Genomic DNA, 17,781 nt, shown 5'->3' on the forward strand with positions numbered 1-17,781 from the left:
GGGTTCAAGCTTTCAAGTTGAAGATCAAAGAAGCAAAGCAGCCAAGCCAGAAGATCGTACGTACCTCTACCCAGCTGACGTGGCAATCCTGTCCCCACAAATCCTCAGAGGTAAAAGGCTCTGAATTCCTCTCCCGTCCTCCTTATATTCCTTTCTCTACCCAGCCATATTCTCCTGTCTCCACCTCACTAGTGCTGGGATTAAAAGCATGTGATCTCAGGTGCTGAGGTAACCTTTGTGTGAGCTATTTTTTTTAGGACTGGGTCAATTTCCTGAGGTCAGAGACCTCTTAATACTGAATTCTGAGATTAAAGGTGTGTGCCTAGTTTCTATGGCTAACTAGTACAGCTGCTTTACTATATTTATTTCCAGTAGCTTTAATAAATCATAAACAATATAGCAGCATACATATTTAGGTATCTGTGTCAGTGTTCTTGTTAAAAGGATGAAGAGTTAGTCTCTAGCTTCTAATCTAAGGATAAACTCTGGATATTTTACCCATAATCCTTGGGAAAATATGAATCATAACTCGAGCAAAAGAACTTAAAACTTCCCAAGCAGTTCAAACTACATGTTCATGAAACTTAGTGGGAGAGAAAACAGACATACTTCACTTACACATCAGTAATCAAGCAGTGCAGTAGAATGTCACAACAGCTGTGACTTCAGTATCGGTTTGAATAGACTGTCTGGTTTGTGGACTTGGATTAATGCTCTAACTTCTCTACACATTGGTTCCCTTGCATATACAATGTATAAAATAACTTAAAACAAATATTTGTTTCAAATTAAATTGTAATGATACATGTAAAATTCTTACTTTAGCTTCTGCTATTGCAACAGGCAGCAGTAATTTATTGCTAATCAGTATTACTGAAAGTCTACATACCTAATTGATTCCTGGTCTTTAAGTTCTTAGTGATTCACTCCTTCCAAACTCTAATTTAAAATATTTTCTATCCACTTAAATCGGGCCATTACAGTGTTCAATTTCATGGGTATTGTTTAGTAGACTACAAATCAAGCAACAAGTATAAATGAGGAATACGTTCTCTACCTTGTCTATTAGCTGAAGTTCAATAACTGCTCATGAAAGTAGGGAAAGAAAAGCTATCAGGAAAAATCAGTGCAGAACTTTCCAAATATTCAGGGAAACATCTATACAACCCCTGGACCCAAGGCTCAGGGAAATATCTACACAACCCCTGGACCTAAGGCTCAGGGAAACATCTACATAACCCCTGAACCTAAGGCTCTGGGAACACTGCAGAAGAGAAGGCAGAAAGGCTGTAAAAGCTAGACGATCAGAGTTTGCGGTGGGATTGAATCTCCTAGTAACATAAGAAGCTACAACCACAAAGTCAAACCAATGTGATTGCCTAAACATGAGCCGAATAAGGTCAACAACAGACATGCTGATGTGGTCAGGAGAAAGCCCGTGAGGCCTCAACCCAACACAAAGAACTACAGGCAACTAAGGAATACTGAGAGTAGGAGAAATAGCCTTCCCTAGGGAAGAGCACACCAATTGGTTATCCAGTACCAAGAGGTCAGCCCTGAAAGCATAGAAGTAACATTATTAGACTGAATAGGCTACATTTAAAAATATGTGTATATACACATATATGCATCTAACAACATTTAATGAAAAAAGAGGCCATTAATTTGAAAGAGTGCAAGGAGGGGTGTATGGGAGGGTTTAGAGGGAGGAAAGTGAAGAGAAAAATGATGTAATTGTAATGTAAAAAGGAAAGACAAAAATAATAATTATAAATGAATCAACATTTTCCTAGAAGTATAGGAACATACAGTAATCCTTAGGTGTCCAGTATTCCAAGACACTATTCCTCACAACAATACCAGGTGCTCAAGTCCATTCTGTTAAAAATGGCACAGTATTGATGAATCAGATCCTGATTACTTAATTATAAATGCTAATTCAGCTGTTGTCCCATTGGTTGGAGAGTAATGTCTTGAAAAAGAAGTTGATACATATAGATGTTAAACTGTTTTTTTTTTTTTTTTTTTTTTTTTTTTAACTTTTAACAAATGAGGTCTTGCTATCTAGACTAGACAAGCTTGGAATTCACATGTACCCTAAGCTGGCCTTGAATTTATGATTACCCTGCCTCCATTCTAAGTATCTTTAACTGAATAATTTCGACTGGGTTGGTAATTTGGTGGAACCTATGGACACCGACATCTAAATGTAACAAACGAAGTCTAGTGGCCCTCTCTGAGTGGCTCCACAGTAGTTTTCTACTGTGTGCACTCTGCTTGTTCACTGTCCTGAACTACAGGTGCACTCTGCTTGTTCAGTTTGAATCCGGATCCTGCTCACTTTACTCACTAATGACTCTTCAGCAACTAGAGCTGCACCCAGTATTATGGCAGGATTATGTATGAAGTGAGTAAATGAACAAATGTATAAGTAGATGAGTTTCAAAGGTATGATCACACCTCACAAGTATAACAGTAAAGTACATATATAAATAAATAAGTATATATGTTTACAAAATTTCTAAATAATCAATAAAATGTCTTATTTACCTGTACAAGGCTGACCCTGAGGATTACAGTAATTCTCTGTAGTCATAAAAATAACAGCCAGTCCAACTTCTGCTTCAGGAATAGGTCTAAGACCATGCCTATGAGAATAAAATAGTTTAAATACAGTAATATACTAAAACTAACAACTTTTAAAATATAATATCAAGCCTGACAAATCTATTTTTCTTCCCAAAGAGATACTACATTTTTTATATTTATTGTTTATTAATTTTTTTTTTTTACATTCCAATCCCAGTTCCCCTCACTCCTCTCCTCCCGCTACCCTCCACTTCTCCCCTCCTCCCATCTGTCCCACAGAGAGGGTAAGGCCTCCCCTAAGAAGTCTACTAAGTCTGTCTCATCATCTTGAGGCAGGACCAAAGCACCTCTCCACCTACCACACCCCTGTGCCTAGGCTGGGCAAGGTATCTCTCCATAAAGAATGGGCTCCACTAAGCCTGTGCATTAGTGTTAGATCTTAGACCCACCACCAATGGCCTCATATATTGTCCCAGTCATGCCATTGCCACCTATATTAAGGGAATCTAGTTCAGTCTTACGCAGGTTCCCCAGATGAGACACTAAAATTTTATGGACAGAGCTTGAAATGTGGAAACATTTTTAAATTCTTTTCTAGGGCAGTGCTGTGGACAAGTCATCATCTTCAGCAACCCAGTTAACATTATCAATAAGATCAGGGCTAAGCATCAGTTCTACCTATAATTCTGAGGATAAGCAAATAGTTCTATCTAGAGGGACAACGAAACAGACCTTCATATACAAATCTATGATTACACTGATCCCCAGCAGAAAGACAGTGAGGAGGTGAGAACTACAGTCACCATGTGTACACTTATGCACGCACAAACATAAGGTGAGTAAATTAAGTCTATACAAGTTTCATGTTTGTGGGGAACTGAGAGCAGGGTTTGGCTCTGCTGCAGTGACTCATCTCAAACTCATTAACTCAAGTGGCCCTCCCACCTCAGCACCCAGAGCTTTGGGATTATAGGTTGGCTCAAAGTACTTCATTCAAGAATCTTATGGGGACTCTATTTGCTATATTCTACAATTTTCTAAAACAGGATACTTAGTATAATTTTTTTAAAAAACCATATAGAATCTATAACTTAAATTTGAAGTCACAAAGTACCTTTTAATATTCACTGAATAGCTGTTTTAAATGGCTGTGGTAGTCTGAATTATGTGACATGTTTTATTTGTTCTGAATTCAGAGTTTTACTGCATGCATACTTATAACAATATTGTGCCAAAAATAAGATTTGAGGGCTAGAAGAGATGTATCAGCAGTTAAGACTGACCTTCCTAGACTATATCCTCTACCCTCCCCATGCAATTAGGGCAGGATTAGCTACAACTGCCTGGGATACCTACCGGGTGGCTAGACACTCAGCTGTAAGGTCCAATGACCCTATCCATACCTCCTTCTATGAGGAAAGACTAGCAGTCAAAAAGTCTAACTATAGTAGGGTGGGGTGAGGTAGCACATGCCTTTAATCCCAGGACTCTGGAGACAGAGGCAAGAATATCTCTTTGAGTTTGAGTTTACACAGTGAGTTCCAGGACAGCCCGGGCTATACAGTGATATCTATCCCTATTCTCCCCAAAAGAAAGAAAGAAAGGAGGGAGGGAGGGAGGGCGGGAGGAAGGAAAGTCAGCTATGACAATCTTTTCTGACTGGCTGATCAGACTCTTGAAGATGGTAGCAGTCTGACTCCAAAGGCAGTCTTGTACATCACAGATGGAGAAGAGTTCAACTGGCAGAGTGTTTGCCTATACCTGAAACCCTATGTTTGATCCTTAGCATAAAACCAGTATGGTGGTTTAAGCTGTACTCCCAGCACTCAGGGGTAGAGACAAGATCAGAAGTACAAAGTCATCCTTGGCTACACAGTAAGTTTGAGAAGAGCTCTGTCTCCAAAACACAAACAAACCCAAAACCAAACCAAACAAAAAATAGCTGACATTCTCCCTACTTCCCCACATTAGACCATAAAGGTATATATGTATATGTATGTATTTTACCATATACATATAGAATCACATATTAGTATATGAAATGTGTAAGTACAAGTAATTATGAAGGGAAAGCTTTTAAATTCTAGGTACTTCTGGAAAGTATTTTACTTTTTAAGTTTTAACCCAACTTCAATACATTGTGCATAAAAACTACTAGTTCATTAAGTTTAAGAAATTGCTGGACATGGTGGCACACACCTTTAATTCTACCATTTGGCAGGTAGATCTTTGTGAGTTCAAAACCAGCTTGATCTACATAGTGAGTTCTAGGACAATCAGAGCTACATAGTGAGATCCTTTCTCAAAATAAAGCAAAATGCAAAAATCTGTAAAAGGAACAAGAGGTAGAAAATACCTACATACAATTATATAGATATCCTACCAGGTAGTCCCTGAAATAACAATTCTGAAGTACATGGCTCAGCAAATGGGTAGACACATTAACTGGGCTATATAAAATCCACTTGAAGGATTAACCAGTGAAGAATGATTTCATACCTTTGAAGAATATCCATTATCAAATGAATCCATGTTTTCTGGGAGTCAGTAATTATGATTTGTGTATTTGTTATTCCTATATCAACAACACAAGTTCCAGGAGCTGAAAAGAAACTCTCTTCTTCTTCATTTTCTTCTGTAATCAGCCTGGCTTCCCCTCCTCCGAAAACAATGGCTGAACTCAATTTCTTATGCTAGAAATGGAACAGAGCAGAACATCAGCTGCACTGAGGCTTTTGAGTGCATACTGGACTTGGGAATTAAAATAGAAGAATTCATCCTACTTTCCAGTGGGCAATTTGAGCTTCCATTTTGAAAAAATCCCTAGTTCAACGGATACATCACTACACTGTTTGTTCATCACACTCCCACACAGTTCTCTAAGGACTGGTTCACTCACATGATTTTGCCACTAAAACATAAACTCCTGAAATCTTGTGTTTTGGAACACAAGACATTCCACAAATGTTCTGTTTGCTAAACCAGTTAGGACTGGTTTTCTCCCCACTATGGTATTCACATAAAGTACACAGGTCAATTAGGCACTGTTAGAAGATACCATAATAAGATACACAAACACTGAGCAGCTTCTAGTGCATAAGCAGCTTTTTATCGTATTTCACACATCTATACAAAACACCAAAAGAGTAGCCCTGACAGCTGCCAATGAAAATACTAATGTGGAGGCTGGGCAGACCCTAAGAGACTAAGGGCACTGCATGCCCTTCCAGAGGACATGGGCTAAGTTTCCAGCACCCACATGCAGTGACTCATAACTGTCTAACTCTAGTCCCAGGGCATCTGATGCCCTTGTCCGACCTCTAAAAGTACTAGGCATGCATGAGATGCACATGCAAACAAAACACCCACACATAAAAAGTAAATGAATACAATTAAAAAAAAAAAAGAAATAAAGATAAGAAAAAGAAAACTAATGTATCCTACTTTAAAATTACCTGTTTGGCATTTAAAAATACAAATGTTTTCCCTTTGAAGATTTGTCTCCTTTCTTGTCGTCCTGACAGATCAACACTTTTATTTCCAATAGCTGGTTCATCAATGGGTGGGTAAAAACTGTAAAAATAATTAAAATATAGTCTAATTATACTTTAATTATATACTTTTCTCTGTGTTTACTATTAAACTTGTGAATCAAGTGACTACCTTATACCAAAAGGTTGAATTTCATTATTACTTGAACCAGGTACAATGACATATCTCTATATCCCCAAGAGGCAGAAGCAGAGAATCAGTAAAAGCTACTTGGCTTACATTATGAACTAGAGTAACTGAAAAAATATGGTACAATGTGAGCAACCAGCCAGGGCAGCATAGTGAGATCCCATCACAACAAAACAAAACCAAGAAGAAGCAAACAAAACCCAGTATTTTGAGATATTTTGTTTGTCTTGTTTTTTATTTTCTCAGTAAAATTTTATCTGAAACAAAATTACCAAATATCTAGATGCCTTTTCCTAAAATATGATACTGGTTTCATACATTGTAGCAAAATGCCTCTGTATTTTCTTAAAATAAATATGAAACTAGTTCCATACACTATAGCAAAAATTCTTCTATATTTTCTTAAAATAAATACACTAAGGGAGATGATTACAAGGCACATAATAAAGTTGGAAGGTTGTTTGTGGCAGATCTCTTCTCAACCAAGGCCCCTGGAGAATGTATAGTAGGCACATTATGACCATTTGTCCTGCAGAGTAAGGAGCACTGCACTTGTGAATCCATAGTTAGCTGTCAGCAAGCATGTACTGTATCCCAGACAGAATACTACTTAACCTTCCAAGATTTCACACTGCAAACATCATATAGAAATAGCTGTGTAAAGGGCTAGCAGAGCTTTAAAGCCTTTTCATGGCCAACAAGCTATGAATGAATGTCAGAGATCTATGGCGATTCTCCCAGCAGTGAGAATTATTTAAAATAAAATAATTGAGAGGACAGGTTATGGCATGAGAGCTCTGTACAAACTGAAGGAGAATTCCCCCCTCTTTCCTCACATTCAGACATACACAATGTAAACGTGCCTCTGTGAATATACCTGATACTCTACAATACCCAGTCTTCTAAAAATTAGTTCATCTACCCCAAGACTTTGGGACTCACAAGTCACATCAGGTACATGCAGTGGTGACTATCTTACCCTGTTTCTTGATGACTGGCCAAAATGCAGATGTGACTATACTAAACAGAATAGCACTTGCTGCATTATCAGAACACAGCATGCCCAGATTTAAATTTAGAGCTAGTCATACTTTTTCAGTCACTATAGTTTATTTGCTATTTCTTATATTCATTTCTATTAATAATCAATTGTTATAATACATTTATGTTATGAGTGTTTACACACATACACCATACATATACATGTTGGTGCACCATGTGTGGAGCTCAACTAGAGTTACAGACAGTTGTGAATTCACCATCTAGGTGTTGGGAACAAAACCCAGGGTCTTTTGAAAGAGCAGTCTGGACTATAAAATGAGACCCTGCTCAAATAAACAAATAAACAAATAGATAAATAAAAAGAAAAAAGAATACTCAGTCTTAAATAGATGCAGACAGATATAACATATAAGGAATTACCACTTGGCAAATGACTATGCACTTTTTAAGTGTTTGCTCTTTTTCTACTATTTTCAGACGATAAAGGGGATGAGAAAGACATCAGAGAAACATCACCCTTTACAATAGCCACAGACAACATAAAATATCTTGGGGTGATGCTTACCAAACAAGTGAAAGACTTACATAACAACTTTGATTCTTTAAAAAAAGAAATTAAAGATACCAGAAAATGGAAAGATCTCCCATGCTCTTGGACAGGGAGGATCAACATAGTTAAAATGGAAATCTTGCCAAAAGCAATCTACAGATTCAATGTAATCCACATGAAATCCTGGCACAATTCTTCACAGATCTTGAAAGAACAATCCTCAACTTCATATGGAAAAACAAAAGACCCAGGATAGCCAAAACAATCCTGTACAATAAAGGAACTTCCGGGGACATCACCATCTCTGACTTCAAACTCTATTATAGAGCTATAGTACTGAAAACAGGTTGGAATTGGCACAAAATCAGACAGGTAGACCTGAAAGACTTAAACTAGCAAAGAAATGAAATGAAGCCCAAATAACTGGAATGCTGGGTGGAATTTGCTAACCAACCTGAGATAGCAGGACACCAAGAATTCACACTGCCCCTCCTTTCAGTGAGTCAGCAGGTGGTAAATAGAGTCCTTAAGAAACAAAGAGATAGCTGCAACTCTGGTTTGCTCAGACAAGATTAATTAGCATACCTGGAGGCCCTAAGGTCTGCTGACCCTAACAGTGAGACCACCCAGCCTCAAAGGATCATGTACTCAATGGACAGGGGTCATACCCCCTCCCTAAGCTTGTGGGTTTTGCCTTTAAAAAGGCCTGTGCCTGGAGAATGATGCTTCTCTCTAGCCTGCCTGCTGAGGGAGCCCATTTGCGCAAATGTTTCCTGTTCATTAAAGCCTCTTGCATGTTGCATCAACTGGACTGGCCATTGAGTTCTTGGGGGCACTGACCGAAACTGGGTGACTTCTCATTCTGAGGGTCTTACAGACCAATGGAATCAAATTGAAAACCCAGATATTAATCCACACATCTCAGAACACCTGATTTTTGACAGAGAAGCTAAATATTTATACAATGGAAAAAATAAAAGTATCTTCAACAAATGGTGCTTACATAACTGGATGCTGGTATGTAGAAGACTTCAGATAGATCCATATCTATCACAATGCACAAAAGTTAAGTTCAAATGGATCAAAGACCTCAACATAAACCCAGCCACACTGATCCTCTTAGAAGAGCAAGTGGGAGCTACCCTTGAACAAATTGGTATGGGAGATTGATTCCTGAACATAAAGATCAGTAGCACAGATCAACAATTAAAAAATGAGACCTCCTGAAACTGAGAAGCTTCTCTAAGGCAAAGGACACAGTCGACAAGACCAAACAGCAGCCCACAGATTGGGAAAAGATCTTTACCAACCCCACATCTGACAGAGGGCGGATTTCCAAAATATGCAAAGAACTCAAGAAGCTAGTTACCAAAACACCAAATAATCCAATTAAAAATTGGGGTACAGAACTAAATAGAGAATGCTCAATGGAGGAATCTAAAATGCTGAATGACACTTAAGAAAGTACTCAACATTCTTAGCCATCAGAAAAATGCAAATCAAAACAACTCTGAGATACTATCTTACTCCTGTCAGAATGGCTAAAATCAGAAACACCAAAGAGAGTTTATGCTGGAGAGGATGTAGAGAAAGGGGCACTCTCTTCCACTGCTGTTAGGAGTACAAACTTGTACAGCCATTTTGGAAATTAGTATGGTGGCTTCTCAGGAAAATGGGAAGCAGTCAAGATCCAGTAATTCCACTCTTAGGCATATATACAAAAGATGCACATTCATACAACATGGATACCTGTTCAAATATGTTCACAGCAGCATTATTTTAATAGCCAGAACCTGGAAGCAATCTAGATGCCCCTCAACTTAAGAACAGATGGAGAAAATGTGGTATATTAACACAACAGAGTAGTACTCAGTGGAATCCTAAAATTTGCAGGGAAATGGATGGAACTAGAAGAAACCATCCTTAGAGAGGTAACCCAGTCACAAAAAGACACAGTATGTATTTACTCATATATGGATTTTAGACAGCAAAGGAATACCAGCCTACAATTCATACCGCCTGAAAAGCTAGGAAACAAGGAGGACCCTAAGAGAGACATGCATAGTCCCCCAGAGAAGTAGAAAGGTACTGATCTCTGGAGCAAATTGGGAGCATGGAGTGAGGGGAGAGGGAGTTAGGAGAAAGAGAAGGAGAGAAGAAGAGGGGAGAGATGGGCCTGAGGGAGCAGGAAGATTGAGACAGTGAAAGAATAGAGGTGAACAACAACAACAAAAAAAAAAGATACCATAATAAAGGGAGCCATTATAGATTTAAGGATAAATCTGGCACTAGGGAAATGCCCAAAGATCTACAAGGATGACCCCAATTAACAATCTAAGCAATAGTGGAGAGGCTACCTTTAATGCCCTTCTATGATAGTAAGATTGAAGACTACCTTATATGCTATCCTAGAGCCTTCATCTAGTAGCTGATGGAAGCAGAAGCAGATACCCATAGCTAAACTCTGAGCTGAACTCCTGGAATCCAGTTACAGAGAGGGAGGAGTAATGAGCAAAGGGGTCAAGACCAGGCAGGAGAAACCCACAGAATCAGCTGACCTGAACAAGGTGGAGTTCATGCACCCAAGTCTGATAACTGGGAAACCAGCATAGGACTGACCCAGACCCCCTTAATGTAGATGTGAGTTAGGAGGACTGGGCAGTCTATGGAGCCTCTAGTAAGGGATCAGTATTTATCCCTAGTATACAAATGGACTTTGGGAGCCCATTCCACATAGAGAGATACTTTCTCAGTCTAGACCCATGGGGGGAGGGACTAGGCCCTGCCCCAAATGACATGACAGACTTTAGAGAATCCCCATGGAAGGCCTCACCCTCCCTGTGGAGCAGAAAGGGGATGAGCTGAGGTTTGGTGGAGTGATAGGGGAGGATGGTAGGGTGAGGGAACTGGGATTAACGTGTAAAAAAAAACTTTGTTTCAAATTTAAATAAAAAATGAAAAAAAAAAATCTGTTTGGAAAAAATTGCCTGAACTGGGTAGTTTAAAATTGGTAATAAATTTACTGACTTGTAAAACCTTTTAATTAAAACTCTGTCATCATGGCTGAGGATATAGTTCAACTGGACAAGTGCTTGCCTAGTATACAAGAAGCTCTGTTCACTCTCCAGTGCCACATAAACCGAGTACTGTGGCACTCACCTGTCATCCTAGCAGTCAGGAGGTGGAAACAAGACATCACAAGTTCAAAGTCACCTTTTGACTACAAAGGTTAAGGCCAGCCTGAGACACAGGACTGTCTCAAAGACAACAATACCTTTCAGTTTCTGGAGGCTGTTTCTTAGACTCAACTGCTTTGAGAAATTCAGAAAGTATTCTGGCTTTACAATGGGACGTCCACAAATGAGTGCACATATAGTCTAAAAAAGAAAATCACATGTAACTATAAATACATATATTCATACAGTAGTTCAATCAAATGAAGTTGCAGGCTATAAACTACAGAGGTGGTTCTACACAGTTTTTCCTTTCAAAGTCCTATACGTACAAAAGAGATACAATCTGCAGTAGACTTCAGTACTTAGTCACAGCTTAGGTTTAGAGCATAAACCACTAATGAACACTGACATTTGAGAAGACTCAATCACTATTATAAATGTAGGCTGCTGAGACTCACCAAGGTAATACTGAACTACAAGAACTTTGTAGTCTTTGTTAGTAGACTCTTCTATGTGAAACAGGAGTGTGAGTCATGAGATGGTGTGAGGACAGGAGAAAGGGGACTTGAGATTGGTGATGTAAGATGCTGACACTGAAGAGTGGCAAGCACTTTAACTCTAGTCTCTGTTTTAGACTGCAAACATCATCTATGCAATCAAATGAATTTCACAGTAAAGGATAATAGATAACCTTTTAAAGATGAATGCCAAATCAAAATCCGAGATACAAGTCAGTGTGCTTTTGCTTCTCTGAGACAATAAACAGTGAAAAGCCTCAATACAAATAATAGGTAGTCATCGGTGAATCTATAGCCATTCTGAACAGTTTCAAAGTAAATGGCTGTCAGAGTCTGTATATACCAAGTAAGTGAGCTTAAGCTGTCAGACCTGATCTCAACACACAAACTTCCAACCTACTTTAATGGTGACTTTGACTGACGACATGATAAGGTGAGTACATTCTTCTGTCCAGTTGTTGACAGTAAGTCCTCCAAGCTGTAGTACAGCTTGATTTAAAACAGTTTTCCCAGAGACATCTAAACAAGAAGAACAAACAACCAACGGCTCATATTCCACTCTGTAAATGAAAATAAATTACATAAAGTTAGATTGTAATTCTGGGGACAGCAACTACAGGATTTTAAAGTATCTCATTTTAATTTCAATGTGTTTTTCCTAAGAAAATTGTCATTTAAGTCTTGAGTCCTAATGAAGAAAAATCAATGACCAAAAATTAGCATTACAGGCTACCCATGAGGATTCAAACACTTGACCTTCTCTTACAACTCTCAGGGTCCACTCCAACTTGTTCAGTCATGGCAGTTTCAATTGGCCATCCATAAAGCCTCATCTTCTAGAATTTCAGATAAAGCTGTGTATTTTACATCACTTTGAAACTTCTTACCTGAATTTACTTTCAAACACCCCAAAGGTAACTCTATCTCCTGTCTTCAAAGTGTAGGAAATGCCATTCTGTATTTTTTCCTCATTAATAAAGGTTCCATACTTAGAATTATCTTTTATTGTTAATGTAGGAATTTCATGTGTTTGACTCTGGAAAATAAAAATCAACAAATAATTTAAAGTCTTTAACCACTTAATAATAGGATGGATTTCATAAGATTAATAAATTTCTGTGTAAGCAAAAAATATATAGATGATGAGGCTGCCTTTGGGGAATGATTACTCAACTAGCAATTAATATTTTCCCCTAGAGACAAGAATTACCCTTCTTGGAATAGATTTCACTGCTAAGATAGTTGGATTTTCCTAACCACTCAATTCATTCTTCCTTGTTATTTGTTTGTTTGGTACAGTCTCTTTTGTGTTGAACATATCAGATATAGCCTCTCCTGCACATTATTTTATACTATCAAAATTGTACCATTAAAAACTAACTCAATGAGAATACAGGGTTAAAAGCTAGAGTTTCTGACTGAATATAAGTATTTTCCTTTTTCTAGAGGGAATAATAAACATTTTCCCTATTCTGAAAAGAACAGACCGAAAACCTAGATTCAGTGTTTGCATATATGCAGCCTGTGCAAAGCAATGGCTATTGTTATGCTACAAGTACTAATATAATCATCAATATTTAAATACTTTGTGACAAAACTTACCCAAAGCATGCAAGGGAGCTAAACAGCACAAACATTTCCCCAGTAAAATATGTCAACCCTACCCTAAAATGCCAGTGTCCACACAACTGCATAAAGTCCTTTAAGACTGTGGGTCGGGTAGTTTGCTGTTGCATTCCCAGAATTAGTACATGATTGACACACAAGTTTGGATCTGAGTGTCTTCCAAAGACGCATGTGTTAGAGACTTAGCTTTCAGCCTTGGGAGCTGAGGAAGTTAGGTCTGGAGAAGAGTGCCCTGGACAAAGTTCTCAGACCCCACTCTTTTCTCTGTTTGCTTCTTGTCTATCAGAAGAGAAGCAGCTTCCTAGTATGTGTTCCATGATGTATGGCATGGGCCACAGATCCAACACAGAACAGCAGAGATCACACATGGAAATCCAGAGCCAAAAAAGTGATGTTTATCTTAGCTATTTCATCACCAAGGCAAAAGAGTATCACAAAATGTTTTCTAACACTTTCTCTGAATTTCAAAATCACCTAAAAAGTAATCTATTCAATAGAAGCACCCTATTCAAAATAAATACTAGAATCACTGCTAATTATGTTTGGATTCTTCTGCCATTGTTTGTTTTAGACAGAATGTCTACTCTGCTCATGAGACAGTAAAATAAAGTCAGCAGCATACCAAGTTGGTTACAGGAAGGTTTGCTGTTAATACAGCATGGTTTCGGCTGATTGACTGATCATTTTCTATTAGAATGGCACAGTTTTTCCTTCCAACAATGTACTCTATGCCAGCCAAAAGTCTGCATGGTTCTCCTAAAGGAAAACAAAAGTAAATAAATTTCAGGCACATACACACACACACATACATACATACATACACATTCATGGTATGGGAAATACTGTATAGGCATCACAAATAAATCACACTTCTGCTATTTAAATGCTAAGCAACTTGACATAATATATATTACATATACCTCAAATCTTTATTTTCTTCAAAATTTTTTTTTGCTGGATTTATTTCATGTTTTTTGTCTGTTTGTATGTATGTACATCATGTTGGGGGGGGGGGTCCCTGCAAGCTCTATGGCTGACAGCAGAACAAGCCACAGAGAGCCAAGAATGAAATTCAGTGTAGATGACTTAGCCAGTGCTGGTCCAACTTCTGTGGCCTGACACCAGGCAGTTTATTGTAGCCATGTTTAAGCACAGCACCACTTTGGAAGAGTTTCTTGATGACAACTTAGTCCTGTATGTATCACAAAACTTAAGACATGCTTATATTGACACTCTTCACAAAGTGCATATGGCTTCTTCTATAAAGATGGGTTCTGTTGACACAGAAAGAATGTTCAAGATAAGGGTCTTGGGAGAATGACTAAGGTAAAACACAATGCCTCTCTGTGGGAGTCAGAATTGGCCTGGCCCAAAGATAATACAGGTGTTTCGTAGGCTGTTATAAAAGAGCATGTAGCATCTCTCATAAGGATGGGTTTTATGGACTGGGAAGCAATGATTAACACCTGGGGGGAAATTCTGGGATAAACAAATATAATATTCTGGGGGATTCAGTGAAGCCTGGTCCTATAAATAGCAAAAGGTCACTACTATATCCTTTCCCAGCATTTCGGATAAAGATAGGTAACCATCTCCTTCCTTTGAAGAGACAAGCCTCCATGTTTAACTTTGGTAGTTTCCCTAGTGCATATCTGTGTGTACAAGGATCTCATACCTGCTACAATTACATACATACCTGGTGCCCCTATAAATAATAAGAAGGCATCACTCTCCCCACCCCTGGGAAATTGTAGTTACAGATGGTTCTGAGCCACTAAATGGATGCTGGGAACTGAACCTGTATTCTTTACAAAAATGACAAATGGTCTTAACTGCTGAGCCATCTCTCTAGCCACACATGTTTTCTTCTTACAAAGCTTGCCTGAGTGGATACCACACTATAGCCTAAAAGTACATTTTTTTTTTTTTAAACAGATAGCCAAGTATCAGTATCACAGCCTACTGACCTATCAGATGCTATCCCTATACTGTAAATGCCTCCTTGTACTATCCAAGTAGGGCTACTGCTGAAGTAAAATCCAAAGAAGGTGTTCTAAGTTATTTCCGTTTTCTGTCTATAATTAATGCTTGACTAATGTGTTGTGTAAAGCTCTGTGACACTCTACCGGCTCAAAGTGACAAGCAATTCAGAAATCTTTAGTCTCTCAAACTTGAATTTGGCAGGTTGTTTATCTGTTTTGAGGCAGGTCTTGTAGCTCAGCTCAAGGGTAACCCTTTAGTTCCCTATCCTCCTCCCTCCGCCTCTGAAGTGTGAGATTACAGCCTGTGCCATTCCGTATAGAGAATTTCTGACATCTCACACAAACCCAGCGCCAGCTAGGCTCAGACTAAAGATTCAGTCCTACTTGCTCACCAACACCAATGTGTGCTCTACCTTTGCAGTGCGCCAACCCACACGGACCTTCCTGACTTTATATATTTCCTTTTATACTGTTGGAAAAAATGCCTCCCCACTAATTTCCCTGAACACAAGATCCAATCACAGGGCATGTGTTTAACCTTCCATCAACTAGCAATGACTATATATGGAGACAACCACTTAGCACGTGATAACCTTTTCGCTGCAGAAAAATGGGTGGATGGGGGACTTTTTTTCCACTGTTCTGACAATATGGGGGAAAATGATGAAGTAAAAGTTTAAAGTGTCCTGTCATGTTGTGATTCTTCACGCTGGGTGTTCGGTCCCCTCCCTTGGGTTTTTCATGGTTCGCAGCCGAACTGGAGCAAGTCTAACCTGGTCACGTACACTTCAGCACCTGGTTTACTGGGCTTCAAACATTGGGTCCAAACACCTAGTCTGCAGGAGCACTCTCCGTATCTCGGAAGCCTCCTCGCCGCCACCGGAAGGCTAGCAGGACGGACCGGAAGCGCGTTCCGCAGCTCTTCGCTCCTACCTCCCAGCAGCCGCTCTCAGGGAGAGCTGCCCACCGCCTCCCTAACGCGCCTACCTGGAGCCGCACCAGCGGCCGGGAGCAGCTTCCACATGGGTCCTGAGCCTCAGAACCCTGCGACGTGCCACGCCAACCGCGGCTCCCCGGCGTGCGCGGCCACCCGGCAGCACTGACGACGGCTCCGAGACGTGCGCGCTCCCAGGACTCCACCTAGTTCCTCGGAAACGCGGGAAAGAGGCTAAAGCGCGCAGCCGGCGTCGCGCGCCACCTGATGGTCAAGTGGGAGCAGTGCAGAGCAGAAAACGCCATGTTAAAAGCGGCACTTTAATCCACAAACTATAATAGTGTCTTAAAAATCTCCGAAGTCATGTGAATTTTAAATTAAAGTACTGTCTGGTTATACTATTTCCACGTATTTAAAATGTCTTAATTTACATCATTTGTGGTAGTATCGGTTAAAATGAAGATCTCATGCCAAAGCCAACTTTAACTTTTTCCAGTGTGTCCTCAGTGCATAGTGCCAGAAACTTGTTTTTGTCTTTACACAATGTCATAATTTACTGAGTCACTTTTATGTAGCCCAAGGTGATCTTGGACTCACAGAGATCCATCTGTCCTAGTCTCCTGAATCCTGGGATGAAAGGTGTGTGCCACCCACCACTGCCCGGCTTCTACGGCTAACTAGTATGGCTGGCTTTACAGTCCGATCCCCAGGCATGCTTTATTAAGTCATAAACAATATATCACCACAGTACTCCATTTTTAAATTGGATCTTTTTTTTTTTTTGATGTCTAGTTTCTTTATATATTTTTAGAGATCAGCCCTCTGTCAGATGTAAAGTTGCTGAAGATTTCTTCCCATTCTGGAGGCTGCCATTTTGTCTTATTGATACTGCCCTTTGCCTTACAAAAGCTTCTCAGTCTCCTGAGGTCCCATTTACTGATTGTAGTCCTTAGTATCTTTGCTATTGGCATTGTATTCAAGAGGTTGTCTCCTGTGCAAGTGTGCTCAAGGATATTTCCCACTTTCTCTTCTATCAGGTTCAGTGTAACTAGATTTGTGTTGACGTCTTTGATCCACTTGGGCTTTAATGTTGGGCAGGGTAATAGATATGGCTCTATCTGTATTCTTCTACATGTTGACATCCAGTTAAGCCAGTACCATTTGTTGAAAATGCTTTTTGTTTTTCATTGTGTAGTTTGACTTTCTTTTTCAAAAAAAATTGTGTCTATAGGTGTTTGATTCAGTTCCATTGATCAATATGTCTGCTTTTATGCCAATACCATGGGGTTTTTTTTTCTATAATTATTCTGTAGTAGAGCTTGAGATCGGGGATGGTAATAAGTCAGGAAGTTCTTTTATTGTACAGGATTGTTTTAGCTATCCTGGTTTTTTTTTTTTTTTTTTTTTTTTTCATATGAAATTGAGTATTGCTCCATTATGAGCAGTTTCCCGCCAGCCTGGTCCCAGAGCTGCGTCAGCCCCAAATATCTCTTCTCTCATGTCCTACATTGCTCTTTTATGCTCAGTAAGGAATTGTGTTGGAATTTTGATGGGAATTGTGTTGAATCTGTAGATTGCTTTTGGCAGGATAGCCATTTTTACTATGTTAATACTACTGATTGATCCATGAGCACGGGAAATCTTTCCATCTTCTGATAACTTCCCCAATTTCTTTCTTCAAAGACTTGATGTTCGTGTCATACAGGTCTTTCATTTAATTGAT

At 39.2% G+C, this 17,781-nt stretch overlaps 1 protein-coding gene across 1 annotated transcript in view; it reads right to left on the reverse strand.

The window, feature by feature from the left end:
* The window catches only part of LOC127229273 (nibrin-like), a 34,011-nt gene extending 17,799 nt beyond the window's left edge, over positions 1–16,212 (reverse strand). The window contains 9 exon segments of the mRNA XM_051194335.1: positions 2,551–2,648; positions 5,089–5,282; positions 6,045–6,162; positions 11,097–11,148; positions 11,151–11,199; positions 11,917–12,076; positions 12,404–12,552; positions 13,765–13,898; positions 16,112–16,212. Coding sequence (XP_051050292.1) covers positions 2,551–2,648; positions 5,089–5,282; positions 6,045–6,162; positions 11,097–11,148; positions 11,151–11,199; positions 11,917–12,076; positions 12,404–12,552; positions 13,765–13,898; positions 16,112–16,148 — 991 coding nt within the window. The 5' untranslated portion in view covers positions 16,149–16,212.
* Between the last annotated feature and the right edge of the window lie 1,569 nt (positions 16,213–17,781).

This window comes from Phodopus roborovskii, unplaced genomic scaffold (genome assembly GCF_943737965.1).
Source record: "Phodopus roborovskii unplaced genomic scaffold, PHOROB, whole genome shotgun sequence".
In the NCBI taxonomy this organism is placed as follows: Eukaryota; Metazoa; Chordata; class Mammalia; order Rodentia; family Cricetidae; genus Phodopus; species Phodopus roborovskii.